The sequence below is a fragment of the Vigna unguiculata genome, chromosome 5 (assembly GCF_004118075.2).
Source record: "Vigna unguiculata cultivar IT97K-499-35 chromosome 5, ASM411807v1, whole genome shotgun sequence".
NCBI lineage: Eukaryota > Viridiplantae > Streptophyta > Magnoliopsida > Fabales > Fabaceae > Vigna > Vigna unguiculata.
Window position 1 is genome coordinate 47,363,692 of NC_040283.1, and position 15,157 is coordinate 47,378,848.

General features: G+C 33.5%; 1 protein-coding gene across 2 annotated transcripts; it reads right to left on the bottom strand.

The window, feature by feature from the left end:
• Positions 1-3,235: 3,235 nt before the first annotated feature.
• Positions 3,236-14,757, bottom strand: LOC114183948 (regulator of telomere elongation helicase 1 homolog). 2 transcript variants are annotated; one of them, XM_028071152.1, is made up of 23 exons: positions 14,571-14,757; positions 13,028-13,284; positions 12,563-12,714; positions 11,532-11,613; positions 11,253-11,400; positions 10,880-11,036; positions 10,349-10,632; positions 10,149-10,194; positions 8,993-9,137; positions 8,754-8,908; positions 7,914-8,005; positions 7,732-7,830; positions 7,556-7,624; positions 7,148-7,234; positions 6,979-7,038; positions 6,777-6,892; positions 6,048-6,105; positions 5,869-5,974; positions 5,218-5,276; positions 4,765-5,122; positions 4,532-4,656; positions 3,979-4,124; positions 3,236-3,619 (listed from the first exon to the last, which is right to left on the bottom strand). In XM_028071152.1, exons 1-23 carry the CDS (start codon positions 14,670-14,672, stop codon positions 3,544-3,546), a joined length of 2,979 nt encoding a protein of 992 aa, XP_027926953.1. In that variant the 5' UTR covers positions 14,673-14,757; the 3' UTR covers positions 3,236-3,543. The 2 variants fall into 2 exon arrangements, with proteins under 2 accessions (XP_027926953.1, XP_027926952.1); XM_028071151.1 differs by having other exon boundaries at positions 4,532-4,665.
• Between the last annotated feature and the right edge of the window lie 400 nt (positions 14,758-15,157).

A 15,157-nucleotide genomic window follows, 5' to 3' on the forward strand; every position in this document is an offset into this window, starting at 1 on the left:
AATTCATTATGCATAACATGATTTAAAAACATCAAGACATCATTTACAAACATCCACATGAGTTCAACTCGTACTTAATTTAGAAAAAAAAAAAAGCAAAACAATTGTTTATGGTAAGTTTGATAAAAAAAAATTGAAAATTTTCAAGTAACACTCAACAATTAGTGTGGAATTCGCTAAGATGACATTAAGCATGATCAAAATTTGACAATAAAACTTTAAAAAGTAAATAATAAATTTAATTCCATAAATCATTAATCATACATGAAGATAAGTCATCTCTAGGTAACTTCATATATACTCTATATGGAGTAGAGTATTCCTCAGCAAATAGAAAGTCTACATGATCAAATCGGGTTATAAAATATTAATATTGACAAGGGCCAAGTACTCAAAATAATAAAAATCAAGTCTTAGCAACCTATAAGAATACTCTCTAATGGTAATGGGAGGAATATTATCATTCCTTTTTCCTCTTATGTCACTAGGATCAACTTTAGAAGCTCTCTTCTTTTCGAAAACTTCATTTATATCAGAATGAGGTTTTCCTTTTACCTTTAGAGAAATTAAAAGGTCTTATTATTCCCATCCCAACCTCATCATAAACTAAAAGTACTACATTTTCTCTCGTGTCATTTCTTACCAAAATAATTTCGGTGAATATTGAAACCACAACATTATCATCACTATTAGAATCTTCTCCTACAAGTATGACGTCAATAGCAACCAAGGATACCTTAACATTGTGTGGATAAGAAATTTCAACAATTCTAAGAAATTAAAATACCTAAAAATTGAATTAATTGTAATTGAATTCTCTTCGTTTCTTAAATAATTAGTTTTAATTAAGTAATTAAAATATTTGAAATTTCAATTTTCTTGTTTGAATAAAGCAATTTAATTTTTATTTTAAGATGAATTTAATTTTATCTTTGAGTCTAACTTAACTTAGCTCGATCTTCAATTTGGGACTACTCGTCTCGACTTTTGGTTCAAGTTGACTCGAGTCAATTTGACCTCAACTGGTTCAATCTGGGTCGATTCAAGTTGATTTAACCTCGGTCAATTCAAAATGATTTTGCATGAGTTGACTCAACTCAACCTTCAACTAGGATAGATTAGTTAAAACCTTCAATCTAGACTGACTCGACTCGAAGTTCCACTAAGGTCAACTCGACTCGACCAACGATTTGTGCCGACATGACTCAACCTGGGACCCAGGCTGACTCGACTGAACCTAGGACACGAGCCGACTCGGCTCGAGCTTACCCAGCTTGACATTCGACCTGGGCACTCTCAGCTCGACCTTTAGCCTAAGGTGACTTAACTCGACCTTTCTCCCAAGCCAACCAACTCAGCTCGACCTTCAACCTTGGCTAACTTGGCTCAACCTTCGACCGAGCACACTCGGCTCGACTTGTAACCTAAGCCGACTCAGATCAACCTTTAGCCAGGGCTAACTCTGCTCAACCTTTGACTAGGGTTGACTTAGCTTAACCTAAGGCCCGGACCAACCTAATTGGACATAAGGCCTAGGCCTCCTCGACTTGACCTTGAGTACGAATTGACCCGTCTTGATCTTCAATCCGGGTTGACTCGTCTTGACTTTCGACCTTCGACCTGAACCCATTTGTCTCAACCTTCTACCCGACACGGCTCGACCTTTTGTCCCATCCGACTCGACTCAACCTTCAACTCAAACTAAAGGTTAATATAAGTCGACTTTTTGGACCTATGGACTTTTTTGTCTTAATCAATAAGTAATTTCACAACTTGAGAATTTCATTTTCCTTTATTAAGGAAATATGATATTCTACTACTTTTGTTGTTTAAAATACCTTCTTAAAATTCCTCAATTTCAATTTCTTTTTAATTTCTTCATACAAACATGTCAGTTTCCTTCAAAGAATTTTAAATTCTTCAATAAATGAATTACTCTTTTAGATTGTCTCATCCAACACACCATAAAATCTTGTCATTTAAACTCAAGATAAACTAGACATGATAAAAAGAAAAGGTAAAGGAAAGAATGAGATACCTAATTGTTCTTGGAATACTTAAGATGAAAAGGATAGTGAATATGGAGAGATAAAATAAAAGAGTAAAAAAGAATAAGATGGTAAAGAAAAACAAAAATGAAAGTGTCTTTAAATAAAAAAAAGTCACTTTTTAACATAAAAGGTTGTTCCTTTTTATTAATTCATTGACAATTGAGAATTACTCTAAAATAAATTAACAACAATCATGTCATTTCAAGATATGCTAAAACTCTCTATTTAAAGTATTCAGTGTTATTTTCATAAATGATTACTCATAAGTGATAACACATTAGGTCATTGCTACATGAACTCAAACAAATTGCTAGTATTGTGTTTAGATATATCGTACCCAGCATTGCACTAAACCATTTTTAGCGTAAGAATTGTAACTTATATCTTAACTAGCATTGTATTAAACTACTTTAAACTTCAATCCTAGTTTGCTTGAATATTATGATCTTAACTATGTAAGTTTTATCGTATGATCCCCTTAAAAATGCTACACTAGATGTCCCGAAAGAAAAAAAAATTGATTATTCAACCAATGAAGTTTTTCAATAGAAAATAGTCATCAATAAAAGCAGTGAATACTTATAACAGTTAATTGAAATTGGTGCAGGAAGGAAAATGAATATATACTTGTATAGATTAAGAGATGATTTCCGAGCACCAAATAATGCACACTATGGTTGAAGAGAAGTTCAACTCTTCGCAAGTTGTCACATCAACACCACATATAGATAATAAATATTTTGACATATCATACATGCATTTTTAGCATAAAAAATATTCTGACAAATCAAAGGAACTCGATCCACATTACTAATTATTAGAAGTAAAAAGACGTAGTAAATTATTGTATTCAACCACTACTCACCAATTTCATGTACACCTATGTACAAATAAATCCATGAAGATTAAACAAAATTAATGATAAAAAAACAATGCATTTCCTCACGAAGCACAACATTCGAAAGATGCTTCAGGAAAGCCAGTTACTATTAGTGTTTGATAATATATATATATATATATATATATATATATATATATATATATCTGTGGGGATCCATTCCGTGGGGCTTATATTTTCTGGCCCTAAAAAAAATCCACTAATCATTCTTTTGATGAATTGATTCCTAAATAAATCATCTGATGTTGATTCACCTAGGCCAACATCAAATCCAAAGCCTCATTTCAATGTTTGTCACATTCCATGCTATGAAGTATACATGAATACTCCTGAATCAAACACTTATGAAATTATCTTCTCTATTAAACTATGGGTGAAGAACCAATATAATTTATATATTCATGAATATCCTCATTCCTAGTCTTGTTCTTCATGTGTCTCCTCATTTCTAGTCTTGTTAGGCCATGTACTAATATTCATTCCTTTCCATGTCTTTAATAACAATCCAATAAAGATGTTAAGACTTAGATAGCCTGTTTTTAACTGGACGAATTATCACACAATAGTCACAAGAAGGGCACCTTCAAGAAGTCTTCACGTGATTAATGTTTTTTCTTCAACATAGTGCTCATACAAAGAATGATATTTTGCTGGGATGTAATCTTTGAACCTGTTAAACAAGATGACGAAGGTCAAGAGATGATTCAACATCGGAAATTTCAATGTGACTTTGAAACATATTTCCTTCAAAAGGCATCATGCAAGGAAGTAGTCTAGGTGGTAATCTAGAGTGCAGGAATCAGTCATTTTCTTTCACATGCCCCATTTTACACTTTGCAGTGAGAATATCGAATGACTTGGCTCATGCATTACAATTACACTTCACAATAGCGCTACATGAATTGCAACCAATTTTAAGGATAGATCAAGAACTTTCTTCAGTGACATAATGATTGGGGATGAATGGTATAACAAGGACAACAGTTCAAACCATAAAGGTTGCTTAAAATATTATAATTTTTTGAATACCTTTTAAGTAGAGGTAGCCTATCAGGTCCAGAGAACAATCTAGAAATACACTGTAAAACTTCGCTAATTTTCATTGCTTTGGTCTTGAGTGCCTTCATACAACCCACGAAGTCTATATATTCCGCAGCACTGAGTTTATCTCGAACCTGTAAGGCACAATTTATACAGAATATCCATACTCAAAATTTGTCATCAATATCAATATAAAGGAACATCAAATTGCAACACCGTGTTACTTGAGGGTTGATAACAATAATTATGAAAAATATGATCAAATTTAATGTAAACTGACCTAAGAATATGTGTACAACAGCAAATAAATAGGAAATAGAAATTGAGTTTGACTTGTGTAAGAATTATGAGCACTTGTGCAAAATTATGATCAAAATCTGATTGTCCGTATAGCTCATGTTTATAACTACAATTTGTTTGATTTTCTTGCACATTGGCTTCAACCATAAAAAGAATTAGTTCCATTTCCAGTAATTTCCACTTATTGCATTTCTACTTCGGAGGCTACATGCAATTTATGTATAACAAATAACAACTCTACCTGAGCAAGGAATGCTGATCCTTGGGTTTCATCACCAGCAGAAGGCACGGAATCAGCAGGAAGATGGCCTTTTGGTCTTGTCAATTCAACACAAGTGGAGGCCACACCATCTCTATCTCTTACATCTACAACCCCTGAGCGTTTTGACAAGCCATATCATAGATCTACTCACTTAGCATAGTTAACATAATTAAAAATTGAAATGAGAGCTATAAGATTCAGAAAATTTGTACCCGATGATGAATGCTCATTAGAATTTCCAAAATATTGCTTTAAGTCATACTCTCCTGCCACAAATTTACGCTTCCTGGATGAACAAGGTGCTACTGGTGTATCCGTTGATTTTTCACCAGGTTGATAACTAACAGCCAAATCATCCCTCTCACATTCTGGTGATAAAAGAGTCTTCCTTCCAAGCAAAACCTTGCCAGAAATATCACTTGAACTTTTACGATGTACAGTCTTGCAATTGTCCAAAGACAGAGATGAGCGGTTGGCAGGCGCAATTTCTCCTAGGAATGATGCACGGCCTTTTTTAGTATCAAGCAAAGATGACGCTTTCAAAGAGAAATTTTGAGCCATTGGTGCAGTCTGCAAGAAAAAAGATTATCAAGCTGAAGGGCCAAACAATAGCATTATGTGATTAAAAAAATGAGCATCATTACAATGCGTGATCAAAGACTTACCAGGGGTGACAAAAGTTTTTCCATGTGCAGCTCTGATGATGGTACTTCTCCTACATTGCCTGCATCAGCAATGGTCCAGTTAATTCATATCAGTAGAAAAAGGATTGAAAATAAATATATAAAAGAAGGGAAGCTACACTTGAAAGAAATCAAATTTGCATTGATGGATGACTGGAAACTAAAATGTTGTGTTTAAATAACAAAGGAATGAGAAAATTTGAGAAAAGGAAACAACTTCATGGAGTGAGTTACCAAACAATACCAGTATTATCCACAGTTAGCTGATTTTGAATAAGGCAAAGCCCGTTTAATCATGTAACTCAATTCATGTATCTTTTTATCATCCAATACACAAAACCACACTGTAAGCAATTTGTATTTTCTCATCCTACATAGGAGGTTGGTTACCTTCACTCTGCCTTTAATAAAAAAGAAAACACCCCTCCATCCTTGTAAAAAATAAAAAATCTAAATTACAACAAATTGAACTGCTAATTCATAAAAAGCAGATAGAAACCATACCCGTCATGCTCTAAAGAAACAAATTTACAATATTTAAATGCCAACCATAAAAAAATTGAGGCAAAAACCACAAGCATACACACAATGACATGACACAACCAACATAATATAGTACTATAAGACACTGACCCTCCTTTTTAGCTTCTAACAAAGGCGCCTTCGTAGGAAACTGAGTTCCTACTTCTCGAAAAAACCGAGTTAGAGTGAAAACAACTTCTCCAAATCTTGAGAAACACTACAAGAATGGAAACCAGTTAGTATAAAAAAGTTTGTAATCCAGAAGAGTGAATTTCAGTGAAGAGTAGAACCTTTATGTGAGGCTGTATCCAACGTGAGACTTGGGACAAACGATGTTGATGTGAAAACCTGTAACAACTTCAACACTAAGAATAACCCTCAAAAAATTCGTATAAACAACAAAGCCCAAATTAATAATAACTTAGTAATGTAACAGGCTACTGATATTTGATATAAGAATAAGGACAATGATACTATGACTCTTATTTTTTGACTCTCCTTCTCTACTTCCTAACGTAGTTTAATGTAGATTATTGATTAATGTATCCCTATCTTTTCTTTTGAAAGAATCGATAACCCACACTAAACCACGTCAGGAAGTAAAGAATGGGAGTCAAAAAATGGAAGTCAAAGTATAATTTTCCAAAGAATAATTATAGCTAGGACCTTGACATGTTTATTAGTTGGCTTTTGAATTACTAATGTATACATTGAGATATTTATATCAGATGATTTTCACAAAATGAAAAGTAGTTCGTAACATATCATGAAACTAACAAGTTTACATTTATACTTCCTTCGGTTTATAGCTTGAGAGAAACAGAGCCACCCAAAAAACATCAATGGAAATTCGTTGGGACCAAAACAAATCACTGACGTGCAAATTATCCATGTGATAAAAAAATTGGTTATATTTTTCATTGAAGAAGTAATACACAAAAGAGAAAAAAGGAATTAGTAATAACATAAAACACATGTCTTTTGAGGCAATTTAGACCAAAATAATTCAAGGTAAAAACCTTTCATCACAGAAAATAATTGCTCCATAGTCATAGCGATGGCGAATTACACGCCCAACAGCTTGATTCACAGCTCGGGAGGCTTGCTGGTTATACCATTCATCTCCAGTTATAACCTGCTTTAAGTACCAGACAAATAGTTAATACTTACAAACATATTACATTAATGTGTGAAAAATTTATGCAAGTAAACCAACATAACCTTCAACAGTTCTCCCTGTGGTCGAGATTGTTGATCAAGGTATTCCCGTTTTAGTCGAACCTGTTGGTGATTAAAAGTGAATTTTTACGACAAACACATGTACATGCATAATTAATAGACAATACCAAGAGAACTATTTGGAGTTAGTAGTGGGAAAAGATAATCAAACCTTAGGATCAGTACTTGTCGCAAATGGCAAACCAGTAATTACCACAGCTCTTCCAGCATGATCAGCAAAATCTAATCCTTCGCTTACCTGTTAAAATAACGAATGGCACAAATTTATCTAAGTGAGGCATTATGTCTAATGCCTATATATTACAATTACAATTTTTAGGACAATGCTTGGCCTTTATGAACCCTTCTCCCTTAATTATAAATGTCACTGTATTTTAGTATCATATAAAAAATAGTCTTCTATCCCAGAGTCTTCAAATATATTGCCATATCCCCTAGGTCCTACAGTATACCTGCCTATAGCAGTACATGTACACTACGTCTTACAGTACTTGTATACCATAATAAAGGTGAGAACATATCAGAAGGATGTTTCTCTACATTCATGATTAAGTCATACCTTCCCACGACAAACGGCGAAAAAAACTGCTCCAGAGGTTGAGGTGTCATTCAGCTTGGTCATGTAGTCCTGTACAGAGAAGCAAAAAGGTCAGGCCAGGTCCATCTTAGGATATGATGCATCCAAATGCTTATTATGGAAGAATGTGTTTTCACCATGTAACATAAAGGTGTTACCTTAATTGACAAGGGAAATGATGAAGATTCCCTAGGTTCTATAACAGGTTTCTTGTGTTTGCAAATTCTGTCCCATATTGACATTGAATTTTCATTACCCTGAAAATAACAAACCTCAATACCATGTACCATAAGCTTGACCAAGCAAATTTATCTTTTCATTAGGTCAGTATGAATCTTACCACACTTTTCCAGCAACCAATGATTTGGTCCAAAAGGTAATACGATGGGAAGAATACAAGAAGGCCGTCAGGAACAATTCGGGCCAAATTTACTGGAATACAACAGAGAAATGAAATTATTGACAGTTAATGGCAATGTCTATCGGGTTTTTTCTTCAAATTCTGATGACAATACAAGCTACTTATTCCAAATTCTGTAGGCTCTGGGGTATCGTAGTCTGAGATATAGAACTTTCTTCAGTTTTTATGAAATTATACCCACACAAATGAAGCCATGAATGCAAATTATATAATATTAACTTCTTGAAATATTGATTGAGTTTCCACTCTTTGGTCTCATTTTACTATCATTATGCCTCTCATGCCAATCTAACAAACCAATGCTCATTCATTGCCCCAAACACCCACATCCCACATCTATCTCCAAGTCAATGATGACTAGATAATAGCATAAACTATCATTGACAACTTAAATTCTACTTAATCAACATTCCTATTCAGGACTGATTATACAAGTCCATCACTAAAGTAGTGTTGAATTATACCACATACCTTTCTAGGAATGATTCACATACCGTAAACCACCAAAATCCCTGTTTGTATGTGAACACTAAATATGTTTCACTCAAAAAATGTTGATCTTAAAGCATTCTAATAGGTTAGAATATAAAAGCAGAAAGCTATAACAAAAATGCAATGCTCCATTCACTAATGAGACTTTCACTATCAAAAATACTGCAACTCCATTTTTTTAAACTAGACATGCAATTGAAATGGCAAGACAAATATTACATCAACTTTATTTTGCCGAATTCAGTACATCATAAGCAAGTCAAATACCAATTGCATTTCCAAGGTCCTGCTTGTACTCTAGTGAATCACGAGTGCGGTAAGAGGAGTTAAAAGTATGTCCTGAAGGCCCAACCGGAACAACTCCTGCCCATATCTGATTTGGGGTTATTACATGTGGATTTTCTAGCCGGATGGGGAAATCTCTGAGATTACCAGAATCAACACTTTGTGTTAATGACAGCCAAGATATCATTGATGAAAACACAATTAGCAACAAGGGAACTTACAACTTCAGTTCCTCAGCAAAAGATTCCATAGGGGATAATGTGCCCGAAGTCAGTATAATAGATCTAACCCCATATTTATTACGAAAGTCTTCCATGGCTATTCCTGGATTAAAGCACCACCAGCTGAGTGTCCTTGACACCTTGCCTGCAGCATCAAAACAACACATATTAGTATAATTGTGAATGTAACAGACAGGGACATATAAAGTTACAAAACAATCTGTACAGATATAATCGAAACATGTTACATTGTCTGTATAATGAAAGGAACAGCTTCGTTTACAAAAAGACTAAAGCTCAACAAGAAACATTTACACCTCTTGGTGCAAATCACTTGTATCGCTTAACCAAACGGTGTTAAATAAATACAACTCCTCCTTCACATTCCAACCCCAAAAAAAAAATATAAACCAAAAGGCCTGGCCTAAAAGCTATATTTTTTCAGAATCAACCATATCTTTTAAAGATGAAAAGATATTTTGTATAATAAAAATAAAAGCATTGGTTTTTCCAAATTAAAAAAAAAAAAAAGTAGCAATAATATGTAGAAACAGAGTCCTAAAGAATGATTTAACGAAGTACAATTATAATAATTGCCAAATTTCATCATAAAACCAATTGGCACTAAGCGAAGTAGCCAAAAAATATATCAGCCTCACTCCAAGAATAGAGCTAGGTGATGTGGGACTTCCTAACACTCCTACAAATGTCTAGCAAAACAAGCGACTCTATCAGAATAGGGAAATTTACCAAGATGACCTATAGGTCGTGATACCATGTAAAAATTTCATCTTAAAACCAATTGGCATTAAGCCAAGCTGCCCAACCAATATATAAGTCTCACTTCAAGAATTGAGGCAAGTGATGTGGGACTTCATAACAATAATGGATAAAAAATAATTTAATATAAAACGATCACAAAAACAATCACAAATTGTACAATGAACAAGTCCACATATATTATCAAGCAGTCCTTAACATGTTAAATAAAACTGGCCAGTTTTAAATTTATAGTAAACAGTAAACGTTTGAAAATTGAGTAATTGACATGATCACCAAGTTGACGGGGGAAAATCAATGGAGTGTATTTAGAAAAAAAAAATAAAGATTATTTCAATACATTGACAAATCTTCATTCAACGAAGTCTCAATTTACCTTTAGAGTCATTGACAGCCCAAGCCTCAACTTCCCGTACATGAACCTTTTATGCAAATGGAAATATAGCTTAATGATATAATCCATAGAAATGCAAAAATACACAAAAAAAAAGAATTATTATAAAATGACAACACAAAAAAAGAAAAAAAAAATATCTTGTGAAGCGTAACTTGAATACAATAAAGTCAAATACATACACGATAACATTTAGCATGTGCAGTTCTTCCATCCCTGAACACAATTTCAAGGATTTCACCCATTCTATCCAATCTGCAGACCGTGCTAGTTGATTTCTGCTGATTATGTTCCTCAAGAAGGGTTGAAGCTACACCAATTATACTGATTAGCTTAGAAGCAGTTTTGTGTGTTATGTTAAGATCAGCCAGCAGTTCATAGATATAAGGCCCAGGCTTAGTGTACCCCGACTCCTTAGATTCAATAGGCACCTCAGAAATACGCTTTTCAAGTTTTAGAAGTAGTGCTGCAAAATAGAAATGATCAATGTGTACGTGAGATGCAAAAATACATATGGCTTACAATTTATGGAGTACCCAGACCAGAATCTAAACAAAATGCATGTGCAATTGGTTGTTGAACCCAAAAATCCAATAAACACAGGCATGGTTTATAATGAATCTTATTTTCCCAATAATGCTGTTAAAATGAGTAAAAGCATGCATCATGATATTATTGGAATTTGGACTGCCGTTCTGTAAGATTAAGCTAACCTCTAAGGATAGCAAAATCATCTGGATTTTGTGACTTATCATTTGTTTTATCTCTTCTTTCTATAGAAAGGTCAATACAACTTTCTGCCTCTTTAATACAAGCAGTTAGAAGCCAAGAAGGCAAGTCAAAGGAGGCTGCATCAGCACATATGCTTTCCTGCAAGTAAATGACAAGCAAATTATATAGCTTGAATATATTTCAATAACACAGCAGACTAAAAGTAGTAACATTAGCATGATTAAAATTTCAATAATACATAATAGCAGAGCACTGAAGAGGACAAGATTGAACATAACAAAGAAGGTTACACTTAATGGAACTAAGATCTATGCATAGAAATTAATCTCTGACAAATTTTTAATGTCTTCTCACCAAATTGTGAGCTTCATCAAATATGAGTACACTATTGTTCCAAGAAAGTTGCAAAGAATTTCTATATCCACGATCTATAAGATAATTATATGGAGCAAATACTATATCAACAAACTTGTGGAGCTCCTTTGATAAATAATAAGGACACCTGAAATAAGCAGACACAAATTAAGGCAGAATTGTTGACTTGGAGAGAGAAGAGAAAGAAAAGGAGGCAAAAAAAATTGATCATTAAGATGATAAATTATGGTTATAGTCAGCATAGCTGAGAAAACATACGGCCCAAACTTTCTACCAATATTGACCAAATCCTCAATATCTACAGGTTCTTCTCCAAGATGGGAATTGTCCTTCAAGTAATCTGCAATAAAATTTTAGCAACATTCTTAAGATAAGTCATAAAGATGTGACTTAACACACACATGACACCATTATATGACACGAGGGCAAAAATTATATCATGAGAATGATTTATTTGATCCATAAAAGCGTGTGCAGTATTAAAGTAATGCCTAAATGATAATAAACTAAAAGTAACTTTTTTCTTTGGCATGCATCATTCATTTCAATAAGGCTCATGTACGGTATAATTAAAATGCAATTAGTCCCTGCATATATGGACTATAATGCATTTTAATGATAACTTAAACCAAATAAATTCCATTTCAATAGTAGTATTACAAAGACCTGTCTAAAATGAAAGATGAATATGAAATTTAAAATCTACTTTCAAGGACTAACTTGAACCCATCATACAATTTCAGGGACCAAATAAATCATTATTCCTCTTTGAATTAATAAGTTATTAGATGTTTCTATGAAATAGTTAGACACAAATAGCCTTTTAGAATTTGGACTTAGAATCTAACTTAATCCCCACAAAACCAACTTATAAGCTAAGGATTATCCAAGCTGTATAACCACTGCTTAAGCCTTATTTCTAGTTAGTGAGGGACTGTATTCACTTCTACACACCTATCACAATGAAGTATATGAGTCCACAAATTGCTATGGATGTCCATAAGTAAGGCAGGCTAACATAGAACTTCAAAGTGAAAATGGAAAAAGGACATTAATAACTAATAATAAATAAACAAAGAAAGAAGAATATAAAATCTGGCATGTTGTAATTTTTTGCTTGTTCGTCATTTGAATTATGGCAACCCATGGTACTAATAGTGATTATGGAACATGTATGAGAACATTCATTCAGCCAAATAATCCACACATAAATGCATAATGAAAAATAACGTCCACACGAATATTAACACCTGTATTGTTAGCACAGAAATGTTTTTTTCCAAAATTACCCGCAACTTGATGAAAATGGCTACAGTGGCGTTTCCCACGCTTTCGACGACAGAGTGATCGGCAAGCATTTGTTTGTGTTTTTCCTCGAAGTAATTTCACTTCATCATGAATGCAAAGTTGCTCCCGAGATCCTAGGACTCCCATCTTAGGCCTGCACACTGATAAATATCAGGTAAGCTTAGGCCCAACATAGTAATCATCATAAAAACTGCAGACTTTAATCTTTATTTAGTTCAGTACAAGTAGTACACACAAAACATCAATCCTGATAGTCCGCATAATCCACTTTCTTTCTGGACCACAATCACCAACTTGATATAGAAAATAAAAACTGAGGAAGTGCGAGTGAATGGTAAATTCATAAGACATTGACACAATCAACTACCATCATCAACATTGACTAGTCAATAACCAGCAAAACCATACAAAAACAAAAAAAAAAAATCCTAAATATATAGAATGACCTGTAAGATGTTCTTTTCAATTCTTTAATTACTTGACGGATTTGGCTGTGAGTGCGTGAAGCATATACAATTGTAGAGAATGTTGAGGACTCAGATTGTGACAGTGACACTTCATTTTTACCCTCTGATTTGTCACCAGTTTGCGTGCTCACACCAGTTGTGAAACTACCCAAACTCTTACGCCATGCTAAGGTAGCACAGAGAAGACAGAGAGTTTTTCCAGTTCCTGTGGGACTCTCCAATAGTGCATTACGTTTCTGCCATGCCAAAACACACAAAACAATACATTGAGTATCAATAATAAAAACACAATCTTAATGGTAAACAACTGATAAAAAACAGATGCCATATGTGAATCGTAATAGCAAGACATTGAGCAATTGGAAACAAAACCAAGGTAAACAGCAGCAGATAATGACTAAAAATCTAAAAGGCACAGAAACTTTTATATAGTAGCACTGCCGTGTCATAACACTGCCAGATACATATCCATGTCAAATATTGCAAAGGCAATTCAATCTTTTTAATTACATTTTTTACAAATTTTATACTTTTAGTTTTTAAAACCGTTTATAACAATACTGACTAAAACAACGCAATAATGACATAATGACTTAAATTTTGCTTTTTCAAAACTTTATAATATCACTACCAGGTAATGGCAAAATATAAGGATAGCAGATCACACTAGCAGGCCACTAAATACTCACCAAAAATGTAAGACAGTTAGCATCTGAAGCTATAAATAATAGAGTAACCCATTGCCCCAGGAGGTAGAAAAATAAGGAGAGAGAACCAGAGTTAGAGAAAAGGCTCGGGTAAAAGCAGTTACAACAGTTTAAGTATTTCCGGCTAGTAGCTCCATTAGCTTTAACAGGAACAATATCAACACTGAATACAGAACAGCATACATAACTTTTTTTTAAAAATTATACCAATACTGATTAAAACACCACAATATTATATTATAGCCATGTTCATGTTAGGTCAAGAATTATTTGTCAGAGTCAAATCAAATTTAAATTTATTGTGCTGTATCATATCCATTCCCCGTATGATGTGCTTCATATCCTCAACAAGAACTATAATATACTACAGCATTTGATTCGATGGTAAATCGTGGATCATGTTAAGATATACTAGTATATGACAGAGCCTCGTCATTATCAAATTATCTAGTATCAAGTAATAACATTAACATTGCAGTATCACTTTCAATTTATTCAAAAGGAAGTTTATAAATACAATGTCAAGGACACAACTACTCTCCAATTGCAATTGAAATTTACAACAACTTTAATTCATATTCCCGTGCTTAAAAAAGATATTACTCCTCACTGAAGCAGATTCTAAATTGTTACCAACGCGGTTGGGAGTACGGAAGGGGCAACTCTTCTTCCACATGGTGAATCAAGATTTGAATCCCCGTTGATAAAAGAACCCATATTTAGTACCCAACTGCGACTCAAACAAAATCACCTCCAACGAATACTACATATGTAAAATTAAATTAAAGAAAAAAAAAAGTATTCTAAATCGTTACCTCCTGAAGTGATTGAATGACTTTGTCCATGTAAACGAGTTGGGAATCATAGGCTTCGTACGGAAAATCTACGTCGATTCCCCTTATCTTGTAGGTTGGCATTTCTTCGAAACCACTCGATTGCAGCAAGAAAATCAGAAAACACTTTCCTTATGAGGTTTTTGTTTGAACTTTTAAGTTTGAACACGCCAATGAACCCTAACATGAGAAGCCACTGGCGCCAGTACAGTCGTATAAATAGAACGAGATAATTTTCCCGCCAACTCATTCAAGATCGACTGAACGACGTCGTAGTGCAGTGCCTGACCGCTATTTTAAACAATAACAATAATTAATTAAGATTAAAAAGTTGTTTAAGAATCATAATTTTAAAAAAAGTGGCAATTTGAATAGTTATGAAACCTTGAAAAAATAATATTACATTGGAAAAATATGATTTAATCTAGGTCGTGATTTTACAGAAATTAATAATGTATATAGAAACTAAATCACATATATTATTTTAAAATCTGTACATTTTTATTAACATGTTCATGCTATAATATTTTTTGAAAATCAAGTGCATAATTTAGTATTAATTTTTTTTT